The sequence below is a fragment of the Prunus persica genome, chromosome G6 (assembly GCF_000346465.2).
Source record: "Prunus persica cultivar Lovell chromosome G6, Prunus_persica_NCBIv2, whole genome shotgun sequence".
Taxonomy (NCBI): domain Eukaryota; kingdom Viridiplantae; phylum Streptophyta; class Magnoliopsida; order Rosales; family Rosaceae; genus Prunus; species Prunus persica.
In genome coordinates, this window is record NC_034014.1 from 10,598,859 (window position 1) to 10,613,380 (window position 14,522).

At 34.8% G+C, this 14,522-nt stretch overlaps 1 protein-coding gene across 1 annotated transcript; it reads left to right on the forward strand.

Annotated features, from left to right (window-relative positions):
* LOC18774371 lies at nucleotides 6,150-7,129 on the forward strand. The gene is made up of 2 exons (XM_007205939.2): nucleotides 6,150-6,334; nucleotides 6,457-7,129. The coding sequence occupies exons 1-2, from the start codon at nucleotides 6,202-6,204 to the stop codon at nucleotides 6,846-6,848; spliced, it is 525 nt and encodes a 174-aa protein (XP_007206001.1). The 5' UTR covers nucleotides 6,150-6,201; the 3' UTR covers nucleotides 6,849-7,129.

A 14,522-nucleotide genomic window follows, 5' to 3' on the forward strand; every position in this document is an offset into this window, starting at 1 on the left:
AACTTGACTTGAGCATTTGCCCTACTATCGTTTGGTTTCATGTATCTTTTTTGATCCATTCTGTACTCTTTGCTTGCGAAATACAAAAACAAGAGTTTAACTTGAAAGCCAGTTGATTTATGGCCTAGCTAGCTTGGCCGTCATGAACAATGTTCTTGATCAGAGTCTTGCAAATACAATCCATGAGCAAGAGTAAAATACAACCAGTTAAACGGCATCCTTCCGAATACGATGAATCATTTTCTTTAATTAAACTCGAAATTGATATCTAGTCCAACCAGGAGTATACTTCTTAGCTCCCCAATAATTGCCATGGCTTGATAAAGTATGTCGAGTTAAGGTTTGAGCATAACTGTAATTTCAAGTTCAACTCAGCTCGGGCAAGCCTTCGATGTGAAATAACCTAGTTGGGTGAAGCTAGGCAAATCTTAACAAAGACTCCTTCGAGAAATTGGTGTTAGACATGCTGCAAAGAATGGGACAGTAAACTTTAATCTTTATACACACCATTCAAGCACTAATCAGTTAGTAAGTTAATATAAGGAATGAATGTTAACTATTAAGTTTTTAAAAAAAAATTATAAAATAATCAAAGTTAAACTTCAATGGTAAAGTCAAAGATATTAACAAGACATCAAAGATATAACTCTCCTTAGGGAAACAAACTAACATGTTAAAAACAAAACTAAAGCGAACAAAAGCCACACTAAAGCTACTAGCCCCCATTACCATAATTAACCATAAGTCCAAACAAAGCCCGCATACCTAGCATAACCAAAACGCCAAAGCAACCCATGAGCCTAAACGAACCCTACCACCTCCACTTGAAGAAGCATTGTTGCGGCCACACCCACCACCACACTCGTAACTGATTTGGGGAAAACATGGCTTCCAGTGATCTACCTCCTCATAAGAGCAAACAAATAAACCAAAACAACTACATTGACAAAGAACAATTGGGTAGCAATCTCTGTCAAAGACGATGTAACCCAAATTGAGAGAACATGAGCAGTGTAGATAACGGGTTTGGGAGAAAGATTTGTTTGAGAATGCCTAAAATGGGTGATTGGGAACTTCAATCTGAGCATGGCTCAAAAGAAATCACCACAAGCGGTTTCTTATTTAAAACACTCAAGCGGACTTATTCATTAACCCAAAAAAAAATTTATCATAATTGTACAAATTTTAGCCACAGTTTACCATGTCATTTAATGATTCGAACAGTTCATTTATAGTTCATCATTAAGGATCATCCTGGAATTTTTATTTATCATAATTGTATAATGTTTAGCCATTTGATTAACATTGTGAATTTTTGTTGTTTATAGGTAAAATTGTGTTAGTCTATTTATCTTATTACAGTTAAATGAGTAAATTGTATTTTGATTAAATTATATATATAGTGCTCAAGTGCTAAACGATTTAGGGTTTAGACTGATTTAGGATTTCTCTCTGACAAGCATTCTAAACAAGGATGGCCTATCATGCCCACTGCCACAAAATGGTTAGACTGATGCTGGTTGGTTTGTGACGACTTAAGGCTTTTTGAAGCAGCGTCTCTTTCTTTCCAATATGTATCCAAAGCTATGTCCACTTTTGATGTCTCATCTGCCTGTAGTCCCCTGTCATTGGACTCCTGCCTGTTTGTATTTGGTGCTTTGTTTGCACCCTAGTTTCATTCAAGTACCAATTTGTCCAATTAAAAAAAGTGCTAAACGATTGAAAACCAGTTAAATGAGTAAATTGTATCTTATTTCAGTTAAATGAGTAAATGAGTAAATGAGGTTCTCCTCCTACTGATTGACAAATCAAATGTCTGGTACATTAACTGCAATACTTTGCACTAGCTTAGACAACTTAACATGCAATAACCTACTCTCCTTTCGGTGCCAACTTCAGTTATTTCTAGCTACCTTTCTGTGCTGCAGTATATGTAATGTTTAATTCAGAGATTTGGTACCGAATGCCGTTGTGCATTGGAATGATTAATGGCTGGATGAACTATTAGGTCTAGCATGCATGGAATTGTCATTAGAAATGTTTCAAATGCTATTGCATATTTCTTTTTGTTTTTGGTTATTTTTTTGGGTGAACTTATTTCGAGCTGAACTAGTAACCAGGTTAGCAAGGGAGAAGCGAAAACTAGGCCAAAAGTGGCCTTGGGCCCTCACTCTTTTTATCATTGTCTTAGAATTCTAACTCAATCTCATTCAAGTTAGTAGCCCGATAAGTCCTCAATATGGATATACATATACTTGCAAGTTGAAAGTGTAATTACTAAAGAGAATGATAGGGGGAATATGCATGGATATCATGGGTGGCATTGTACCCTAAAACTTGAAAAAAAAACACACTCATCTTGTGCGGAGAAGGACATCTAACCTCCCCAATAAATAATCTTTCTTGCCACAACAAGAAAATGGGGCGGCAATATTCATCATCCCCGAATTCGTTGTTCATTTAATTTTTGTTTCCCACTATGCATGCCAAATGAAGGTTACGTTTCTAATCTAGACATGACATGTGCACTAATCACTCTATTAATTGATATATTAGTGTTAGCCAGTAAGCTATACAAGAGTAACTTTCATATGAAGTTTTATTAGAGCATCTTCAATCGATATGTCAAAAGTGTCATATAGATATTTAACAGCTAAAAATAACATATCATGTCACTCTAACCGATGTGTCAAAGTTGATGTGGAATGAAGGCTAGAGGTTGAGATGTTATTTTTGACATCCCAAAAGCATGATGTCAAATGAATAATTTTCTTTTTCTTTTTTTTTTCTTTTTAATTAAAAATAAATCAACACTAAAATGTAATAATTTAATAATTTAATTTGACATATTGGGTGGAGTGTAAAGCTGTATAAGATGTCAAATTGCCACATCAGCCATCAAATTTAAATTTGATGTTTGATATTTGACATCTCTCTTAGAAATACTCTTAGCAATTTTTCTTCGATGCTTCATCGCATTAAGTGCAAACAGTTAACGTTTATATTTTTAGTGGTAGAATATGTACTTGGATGGGTAAATGTACTAGTTCAGAGACTCGTGCTACAATATACTAGTTGGACAATGTGAAAGGGTGTTTGCACTAAGTGCAGTACTGGAGAAAAACCGATTTTTCGGTTATTAGTATATATATAATGCATAAAAGTTACAATGCTAGAAAATATCAGATCCAAAAGTTTTAAGCCGCTATAAGCAAGAGGTGGATTCATTTCCCGCAAGCATCATATCAAAGCTTTAATAGCATATCTTAGTGAGTGATTGTAACATACAACTCAACTAAGCGTTAACATCGTCGATATAATGAAATTATAATACAACGTTTTTAGAACATGAGTCATGAATTATTTAAAAATTTAAGAGTATTTTCCGTCTTAAAAAATTTGGACACTTGTACACGCGTAAAATGTCTCGATTAGCCACTCTGACAGTATCATAACTTAGAGCTCAAGTTAAAATTCTGAACCACATTTATGGCATCACATGCCATAAAATAAAAATATCTCGACAATCTGGTTAAAAATATATTGACATGGATACCTCGACTCTGGAAAAGAAAAGAAAAGAAAAGAAAAGAAAAAGAAAAGAAAAGAAAAGAAAAGAAAAACCATGAATATGCTAGCTCTATCCTGGGGAGATCATGTGACCCAAAAATTGTGGGTCATTTAATGAGATATGTCTAGACCAAAGGGAACCTATCTTGAAGAACCAGCTAATGGAGGGACACCACAAACCCAATTCCCTAGGTCACTTGCCCTAAGCTAGGACCTATTCCCCACACAAGTTAATTACTTTGGAGGCAAAGATCTTCGGGTTGTTTGGTTGGCCACTTGGCCTTGTAGGACTTCACACCAGTCACAACTCTATAAGTTACATTCTTGATCTAATTGACAGGAAAAATCTTGGTTGTCCCACATTTATGTTTGTGCTCCTCTGCACGTATTTTTCGGTGTGTCTTGCACTTGTAACATGAAAACAATAATCATAAACAAGGAGATTATCAAAGGCCCAACTAATATTCTAATAAACATAAAAGGTGTTACAATTCGACTAATACATTGTTTTCTAGAAAAATTGGACTGGACTTGATTGGATTATTTTAATTAAATTGGACTAATGTATGTTTAATGTTTGACGAACTTATTGTTGGGACTTTGAACTTGTTAAATTGAACAACAGTTGCTAACATAGTGTGTGTTAAGTTTCAATTGGAGAGGTGAACTCACAAGAACTGGCTTTAATAAATGTTCTGAAAGTTTAGAGAGCTCAAAGCCCTAAATTAAAAATTTAGAAGACAATGTAGGACACAGGCAGTAGTCGATGGGGAGGCAGCTAAATTTTTCCTTACAGACTTTATTTTGAAGGAAGATACATAAATATTGAGAAAGCAATAATCAACAACCTTCCTGCAGTAAAGTTAATGTTCTTTCTTCAGTATTTAATTTGACTTTCCCTGTTTGTTGTGTTAAAATCGAATTGATGCTTGGAATTAGGTAGATGTTGAAATTTATATTGGTATGTGGATGTGGTGGATCCTACTGACAATCCAAGTGGATTGAAATCAGTGAATATGGGTGTTTATTATTTTTTTTGGGTTTTTTTTTTTAAGATTCACTATTATACTCAATATAGGAAATTAAAATTTTTTTTTATTTAAAATCTATATGAAATGAACTTTAGAAACACACCCGAAATCCATTTATAACATAACAACGAGGCTTTTAACTTCTTATAAATTACAAAACTGCCATCGATTTGTTAAAACAAGCCCACCTCAAAAACCTCATATAAAAAACCCAAAACACTCAACAGAACATCAAAGTAATTTAATAATCAAAATTAAATTCAATAAAGCCAGATATCATTTTTTTGGTTTTTTTTTTTAGTTTGTTTATAAAAATTAAATAGTGTAGGATTTATCTATATCATTAGTGCTAAAAATGAGTATATATAACTAAATATCTCTTGTTTTTTTTCCTTCCTCCAAACTAACCATTGTCACATATGGCTGGATTCTGTTAGCTGCTAATATTCTTTATTGGTGAATATAAAGGGATGCTCTATTTTTCTATCCCTTTCATTTTCTCTATCTTTCCTTTCCTCAGTTTTCAAATGTTAACGGTTTAATTTTATTTAAGAAGAATCCAGCAGTGCACTTTTCTCGTTGAAATTGTTGTTTACAATGGAATAAGACTCTCAATCTTTTTAGTTAAAGCAAGACTTTGAATCAGAAATATATAAAGTCGCTCTTTATATGAAAAAGCTTGTTCCTTCTTTGTTTGACTTTAGATTATGTTTAAGAAAGTTTGTTAGCTTAGTTGGATGGGTCCAATTAGTTGGGATTAGGGGGGAAATTTAGGTACTTTTTGGGTGAGGTTAAGAAAGTAAAAAGCTCAGTTCCTAGCCAAGTTGGTATTTTGCAATTGTTTATGTACGGAAAAAAAGAAAAAGAACTCCTAGCTCATTGGGTTAATGAAGTTATCTTTCAAAAAATTAATTATTATTATGTTCAAGTTAGTTTTAATGGACGAGATTTTGAAGAGAATGAGATAGCAAAGAAAAGGAGAGAGCACAAGTGGGTACAGCTTAGTTGGTTGAGTTCTTTTTCCTCTATTCATATGAGCAGATTGATTCAAAAATTCCAAACACCTAATGAATATTTGTGTAAACCCAACTCTCTTAATCGCTTGTATTAAATAAAAAAATTTAAAAAAAAAAAAGCGCCAAAACAACATAATAATTCAAGCTTTTCGATTGAGAATGGGAGCAATAGTATAGGAATTGCTAAAACAACATACATTACAGGACAAAATGCACAATGTACCATGGTCTCTGCATCAAAATTTCAGAGACCCATATTTACTTTTTATAAATTATCAAGATTAAGTACCTATATTAATTAAATTTTTTTTTGGTCGTTATATTAATTAACAAGCCATTAGATGTGTTACATCTGTATATCTGTTGCAGCGGGTAGCTTCAGCAGAGTGACCAGGAAAATGTAAAAGAAAGTCACGTGCCCTTAAATTCTGGACAAGTGAAATTTAAAGAACCTTCAGTCAGACCAACTACTAAACTGGCCATTCATTTAATGGGCCTTGTTCACATTTCTCTTTATAAGCTTCAACATAGTCATCTTTTCTTCAAGTAAGTTTGCCTTTTGTTTCTGTGAGTAATTTGCTTCCATGGCGCTTTCCTGGGTGCTCCCAACAACACTTCTCTTTGCTCTGGCTTTTGCAAACATTCAGCTCTCCACATGCCAAGTTGTGAAGGCCAAGGTCACTTGCCTTGACTGCCATCAAAATACTGATTTCTCGGGTTCTTTTTTGTCCTTAATATTCCTCCCTCTATATATATTTGTTTCTTTCTTTTTAAATTTTTATGTTCATGAACCCTAAGTGGTACAAAATGTGGTTTTTGTTTTTTTTTTTATGGTTCAGGAATTAAGGTTCTGGTGAAGTGTGGTCAAGTGAAAAAGTTGGCAATGGCAACAACTGAAAAAGATGGTTCATTTGAGACTAAGCTCCCAGTAGGCAACTCAAAATCTCCTATGAACTGCCTTGCCAGGATTCTAGGAGGTCCAGACCAGCTCTATGCTTCAAGAAAAGTCGTGGCTTCTGAGATTGTCAAGACCCAAGAGCCTAACTCCTACACCATTTCAACTCCTCTTGGTTTCACCACATCATGCCCTTTGAACATAAAAGAGGCAGCTTGCAAAGCCATGAACAAGTTTGGCTCATCGAAGACCGTTAATCTGCCTCTGCCTCCAGACTGGGGCTTGGCACCCTCAAGCTATTATGTTCCCTTCATCCCTATCATTGGCATACCTTAAGTATCTTATGTGTGAAGCTAGCATGGCATAAGCTCAGCAGTTCTCTATATGTTTTTACTTTGCTTTTGTTTGTCCACTATATAGCTTGTGGGGAGTGGTTTTACGGTGTGTTTTTTTTCTCCTGGGTTTTAAACCAAATATTAGACAAGTAGTACTGCTAATTAAGTATAATTAAGCAGACTAGTACTGTTATCTTTCTTCAATATATAGTTTAAATGTATACATATAGCTATATAAATTGTTGTTCTTCTATTTTGTATAAATAAGTTACTTTTGATGTCTCTGAGCTTTCTTGTGACAGATTCACCAGATTCCGAAGGTTCAACACCAAACTTTCAAAATCCTTAGTTACAATTACACCTAACTTTTCTATCGCCATGTTTGGGCTTACCAAATATGAAAATTGTATCCCTCTAAAAAAAACCCAACAAAAATTTACAAATGAAAACTGTGGATCTCGATTTCGTACACAAAAAGATGAAGGTAAAACTTTTGCCATGGTTCCAAAAATCCGTACGGTGCATCTTTCTATAAATAATAAATAAATAAATCCCCTACGGTGAAAAACAGGGATTCAATCTTGCAGAATAATTCGTAGGGTCGAGTAAGGTGGGGGACAATCCACAAATCAATTAGATAGACAGTTCATTCCTCACATTGATCTTGTCAAAGCAATAAATATATGTGAACCCCTCAGTCCTATTTAGTAAATAACTTCAGGCAATCTCCAGTGATGGACATAAGACAAATATAGCTTTAAAATAATGCAAAAATTTGGCTAATTTTGGAGGGTCATATTTGGCCCTTTAGCCTTCCAACTAAGCTACTAGGAGCCCAATTTTGGCCTAGGCCAAATTTTTTTGTGGTTTCTAAGAAGAGAATGGATCACGTGTGGGCAATAGCCCGAAACATCTCGTGCAACTGCATATCCAATAGCCAACATTAAATGCGCGTCATTAATGACATCAACTAGCCATTAGGTTTTTTATATTATATTTTAATAATCTCCTTAAATGTTTTCATTTATTTTTTAGTATATATAATTGGTTTATGACCGTTGAAGGTCAGAACCATTGATTAAAAAGTTCCTTTTATTTATTTATTTAAAACCTTTTTAAATGTTTTAAATTCGTTTTGTTTATAATATATATACAACGTACACATGTCATATATGGAATATTGTCTCTAAATAGTAGTTTAATTAAATTAAATTATACATAGTTGTGAAATGTATGAGCGTTGTACCATAGAAAAATAATAAAATATGAAAGGTCCTAAAATATAGCCTTGCATGGCTGGAGATGGAAAAATTTAACCCTACACTATTCTTAAAAAATTAATATTTTGGAGGGCTAAATTTATAGCCCTAGACTACATTTAGCCCTATGACTGGAGATTGCCTAAAAGACAAGTTGAAGAGTTTTCTTCTTTCATCCCCCTTTTCAATATCCCCTTCTTTTCTTTTTGGCACAATATCCATCTGACAAATATTATTTGCATATCATCTATAGAATCATAAGATTTGCGTGGTTGTTTAGTGCTTAAATAAAAGTTTATATAAACTCTCCTGAAAACCCTAGCCTCATTTCTCTCAAAAAACACTCTAGAACCGTTTTCACTTTGAGGGGGGAGGAAGCCACTATTCTTCCTCCCCTTTCCCCTCCTTTATTCCTCCCCATTCCCCTTCTCCCTTCCTCCCTTCCTCCCTTCTAATCTCTTCCCCCATTTTCAAAGACATAAGGTTTTCCCTATTTTTCTTTATTTTGTTATTATTTTCCTCCACTTATCACAGGAGGATGCGTCTCAACGTCGAATCTCCACTTGCATTTTGGTGTAAGATCTTTACCACCATCCTTTTTGCGATTTCTTCATTATTGGAATAAGTCACAAAGACTTTTTGGGTTTTTTGTGTAGTTTTCACCTCTCCTTTTGTGAGAGTTTTCACCTCTCCTTTGTGAGAGTTTTCCACTTTCTTATGTGAGAATTTTATTTGTATTGTTATGGCTTGGTTTTTTTCCAAGCTTTATCTCTTTTAGTTATTTTGAGTTTGCACTCTTAATTGGGATGCATATGTCAGAGTTTCTTCGATCATCTGTGATCGCCAGTGGAGGAGCCCCAAATTGTCTTAATTTTGATGTTTGATCGGTCTCTGTTATTGTTATGGCCCTTTGTGGCTAGTGATTTTTTTGATTAAATTATAAATGTAATCTCATAATTTCTCAACAAAATAAAACTTAATATGGACGATACTTCCAACCTGGGGCGGCTATGAAATTTTGGGGTGGCTATGAAATTTTAGAGGCCTCGTACAAAATTAGTACTAAGGCCTCATAAAAAGGGTTGAACAAAAACATATAAAAAGAATTGGACAATATATCTTGATAGCAAATTTAAAACTACTTATCAATATCGAGTTTTTTTCAGTCGTGCCTCTAGATTTTGTTCAGATTTGGCAGAGGTCTCTTTATGTAAAGATCCGTTTTAGATATGTGGATATATCTCACTGCCATGAATGTCTCTTTTGGTGAGGATTAGGGTTTTAACTTTTGAGACCAGAAGCCTTGGTGTGGAGAATTGCAGAGGTTCGGTGCTCGGGTCCTGGTTGATGTGAGATAGTGCTCTGGTGCGTGGTTGAGCATCAAGTCGTAGCTAAGTGGTTATGCCATTTCTCTTGGATGTTGTCTTCCTCTCGAGTCCTTGCCGACTTGGCATCCTGGATTCCGATTAGGCGCCGCTCCTGAAGGGTATGATTGCTCTATTCTCATCATGGTTTGGCTTCTAATGAGCTAGTTTATTGGTCCATGTTTTTGGCTCGTTGTCCTGGCCTTTGTGTTGCTTGTTGTGTATTCATTTTTTGGCTTTAACCTTCCTGTTTACGGGGTTTTTATTTTGGTCATTTCTTTGTAATTGGGCAGATCAATGAAATTTTACTTTTATTCTATAAAAAATTGTAAACAATCCGCACTCCTTAAGTGTGTTTGAATTTATATTAAGCCTGGAAATGATTCATGTCGTGTCGTGTCAAGATAACAAATATGTCAAAAATGCTCTACTCAAACTTGACCTATTTAATAAACGTCTCGTGTTGAGTTCGGATCGTATTAAATAAGTTATTAAACAAGTTAGTTGACCTGTTTAAAAAATTATCAGAATCGCTATTATAATAGAATAAAAATGTTTTCTAAAGCCTTGCAATAAATTGACTTGAATTGATTGCATTCCTCTAGTATTTTTAAATTTTTTTGTCAATAAGTGGTAGCAACTAGTAACTAGAAAGTTGAAAAGGTAGACAAAGAAAGTTTATGATGTTTTTTTTTTCTTTTCAGAATCACTTGCATAATTGGGTATTGGGTAAAAATTAAAAAGAAAGGATAACTTGCATGGCCCATACAAAAATTACTTGCATAATTGAGTATTGGGCAATAAGTAAAAACAAATTTTAAAAAAACAACGAAACCCACATCTCAAATTCACAAGGTCATCAAAAAACAAATAAAAAATCTTAATTTTGATAATTTAATCAAGTAATTGTTGTTTGAAATTTATTTTTATATTTTTATAAAAAATAGTCATTACATTTTACCATTCTGTATGTATAAAGATTGAGAAAAAGAAATTTAAATTTATTTAAAAATTGGGGAAAATGAAGAAGATGAAGAAGAAACAAAGAAACAGGTACATGAGTTGACACAACTCGTTTAATAAACGGGTTTCATAGATATTTTAATGGGCTGGCAGATTGACTTGAAATCCACCCTTTTATTAAACGGGTCATGGTGGGCAGTGACAGATCTAGTTAAGAGCTAGTAAAGGCACTAGGTCCTACTCAGTCTTGTTCTACACCTATGAAGGTGCCAAGTTTTCATGATATTTTCTGTTGAATGGGGGCAAACTGTTCAATAAAATGCCTCCAAGAAGGCTAAGGTAGGGCAAAGGGGAAAAGGAATGGCTGAGACTTAGGCTACATTAGGTAAGACTTACAGATTGTTGGTAGGCTCTATTAGCCAATGCAAGCTAGGCCAGACTTTACAAGTTCTTGCTCCCATGAAGGAAAATTCTAGGATCTGCCAGTGATGGCAAGTTGACTTGAAAATTTTATGGTGTGAATTAACTTATTATTTTTTCGTGCAGATTTCGAGTAGTGTATTAGGTCGTATCTAAAATTGTCACCTCTATCTTGTATTCACCCCCACCATGACTTGGGTTAAAGTACTTCCACCCATTTGCCATGGCAAAGAGTAAAGGGAAGGCAAGGGCTGTTACTATTCATGTGAATAGTGGCAGCCCTTGGGAAAGGCTTGTGGTGTTTCCACTCATTGCCATGAGAACCAGAAGGCAACCACTATTCACATGAGATATGAGGAGATGAATTTGTATAGAGTTTTGGTGTGGGAAGTGACGAATATGACTAAGTATTTTTAAAAAAAATTCTGAAGTGTTTTTTTTCGATTTTTTTTAAAAAAAATTTCGTTGCTAACGTCAACAAACCCAAGCTGTTCTTACCTTTGGGTTGGCCTGGTTTGGTGGGACCCATGTGCTGCCAGGGCTGTAGAAGCCCACTGGAACTACAAATTAGGGCTTGAGCCCCCTGTTGCCCCGACTAAGGTGCACCGCTAGAAGCGCCCTTAGAGCATCTCCATCGGTGCCCCCTCAACCCGGGCAACTTGGGGCCTAGCCCCAATTTGTAGTTCCAGTGGGCTTTTACAGCCTTGGTAGCTCATGGGTCCCAGCAAGCCAACCCAGCCCAAAGACAAGGACAGCCTGGATTGTTGCCTGGCTTTGTTAATGTCAGCGATGACATCAACAACGAAAAACAATTTAAAAAATAAAAAAAAAATCTATAAAAATAATAAAAATTTCAAATTTTAAAAAAAATAAATACTTAGTCATATTCTTCACTTCCTACGCCAAAACTCTATACAAATTTCTCTCCTTATATCTCATGTGAATAGTGGTTGCCCTTAGGTTGCTAAGGCCACCACCAACTTTTGCAAGCATGAGCGGAACTAGGTAGAGGGCTACCATGGACTCTAGTGCAGGTACCTTTTTATAAAATTAAAATATATTACATATATTTTAATGTTATTCATCCTATAAAAGCTTAGTAGCCCACTCAAATGTAGTTTTGTAACCCATTGTCTACTCAATTTTTGTAGGCATATAATCATATTATATTTAATTTGCTCAATTAATAAAATAATCTCTTAATAAACACTCATAATTTTAACTCTCAACCTTTTACTATTTTATCCTAATCTGTACTTTAATATATTTCTAGAAAAACTATAGAAATAGTAAGTACCCAAACAAAAATTGGTCCTTAGATTTTAAGCTATAACAACTTTAGATAGCCCACCTATTGAAAAATTCATGATTCCGTCTTTGTTTGCAAGGGTTGCCACTATTCACGTGAATAATCCTTGCCTTACTCTTGCTCTTTGTCATGGCAAATAAGTGGAAGTGCTCTTAGAGGCAGCTCCTCCCCACACGAGAGTCCCGAATTTTTATTTTTTATTTTTGTATTCTTATTTTCTGGTAACATCAGAATTCAAACCGTACAATAATTACAAACCCAAAAAGACCAAATAAACCTTGACGCGGGTAGGAAGAGGTAAACGAAGAGAATTTGTTTCCCAAGTCCGCGTGCAAGGATTGGGATTTGATGGCACACAAGATTTACACTTAAGGTACGCTTCAGTTAAAGATTTATGTCCCCTTCATTGTCCTACAAGACTGGGTCTTTGATAGCTGACATTTAACTTTGCTTTGCACGTGATTATCATATTTTATAGGAAAATAATGAATCTATGGTGCTAATGGCTTGAAATATGTGCTTGTAAAAGAAAGGGACCACAGCTGTTATAGTTTATGTCTCTCTCAATTTGATCCCCATTTTAATTTCTCTTTCAATATATTTGTTAATTTCTCCTTTCCATATTGATGTTGATGTTTTTGAATTTCGCACTCTAAGTGCGTACTTGGTTTTTTGTTTGTTTGATCGATAGTGCTTACTTGACCTTTTATAAGATTTTCCTTTCGCTAATTTACATTTTTTTTATTATAGAAATTCTAAAATTGCATTTATAGTCATAAAGAGTCAATACAAACTAGCTACAAAGAGCCATTATAATAACGGAGCGATTTAACATCAAAATTAATACAATCTGGTGTGCCTTCACTAACGATCACATAGGATCGAAGAAACGCTGACATAGACATCTCAACTAAGATTATAAACTCAAAATTAAAAATTAAAAAAAAAAGATAAAGCTTGAAAAAATCAAGCCATAACAATACAAATAAAACTCTCATAAAGAAGAGGTGAAAAGCTGTCACAAAAAGAGAGGTGAACAGCTCTCACAAAAGGAAAGGTGAAAACAACACAGAGAACCCAAAGAGTCTCAGTGACTAATTCCAAACATAAAGAAACCGCAAAAGTAATGGTGATGGAGATCTGACGCCAAAATGCAAGTGGAGATCCGAAGCCGAGACGCAGCTGCCTGTGATAATTGGAGGAAAATCATAACAAAATGAAAACAAATGGGACAAACCTTGTTTTTTTTTTCTTTTTTTCTTTTTCCTGAAAATGAGGGAGGAAGAGAAGAGGGGAGAGATTTAAATAGTTTGATATTTTAACGTAGTCAAAATTTTAATAGCTATGGTATGAAACGCTATGACAGATTGCAACAACGTTTTTGTATTGCTATCAAAGGATATTTTCTTAAAGTATTCTAAGCCCACCTATATCTTTTTAAGAATGCAAAGGCTATTTGCTTGTGCTTCTATCGCTTATCGTAAATAAATAAAAAGAAAGGTTAATTACAATTTAGTACCTCGTGGTTACACCCTTAAGACATATTAGTCCCTGTCTTTTCAAATTTTACAATAACACACCCCGATCTTTTAAATTTGTTACAATGTGGTTCCACTGTTAGGTTTTCGTTAGATCTCTCCGTTAGTTGCGTACGTGGCACTATGGATCCCACATATTTTTCCTTTTTAAATTTTAAATTCATTAAAATATGAATAAAATATTATAAAAAATAAAAAAGTATATACATATATATATATATATATCTCTCTCTCTCTACGATTTCTTTTTCCCCACCCCGTGTTACAACTATGAAAAGCTCATCATTGTGGCTAAGTCCTTACATTGTATTTAGTTGGCTTAGTCTAAATTTCCTTTTAGTAGTTCAGTTAGTAAAAGGGCGTTGACGTCAGATTCACACCTTTTGGCTTTATGGGTTGTATTTAAACGATTTCCTTGGAGATGAATGGCAAGCAGAATCAGATATTTCTCTACCATTTCTTACTTTATTGCATTTCCTTTCGCACATAAACCCTGGTCCTTAACAACTGGTATTTGATTTTGACGTTGGTATCATGGGCAAAAGCAAAGCTTTCGTTCTCGTGGCTGACGTGGCCGACGCCGATCTGGAGCTCGACTTCCAGCAAGAACACCTTCTCACTTAGCTAAATGATTTCCATGATAATGTCACCATGATGGCTTCTCGCCAACACGACCTACAATCTAATATTACCAACATGAGTGACCCTCCATCATTCTCAGCAAGCACAGAATCAACAAACCTTGATTGAAGAGCTTCGTTTCCTCTGATCTAATTCCGGTCCACAAATTCCGTTCAGGATTGTACCCATTCTTTTGGGTTC

What these genes read in the sequence shown, in the direction of transcription:
- LOC18774371 (XM_007205939.2), top strand. Translation starts at nt 6,202, where the DNA reads ATGGCGCTTTCCTGGGTGCTCCCAACAACACTTCTCTTTGCTCTGGCT. An exon ending in TCAAAATACTGATTTCTCGG is followed by an intron (nt 6,335 to 6,456) that starts GTTCTTTTTTGT and finishes TTTATGGTTCAG; the next exon opens with GAATTAAGGTTCTGGTGAAG.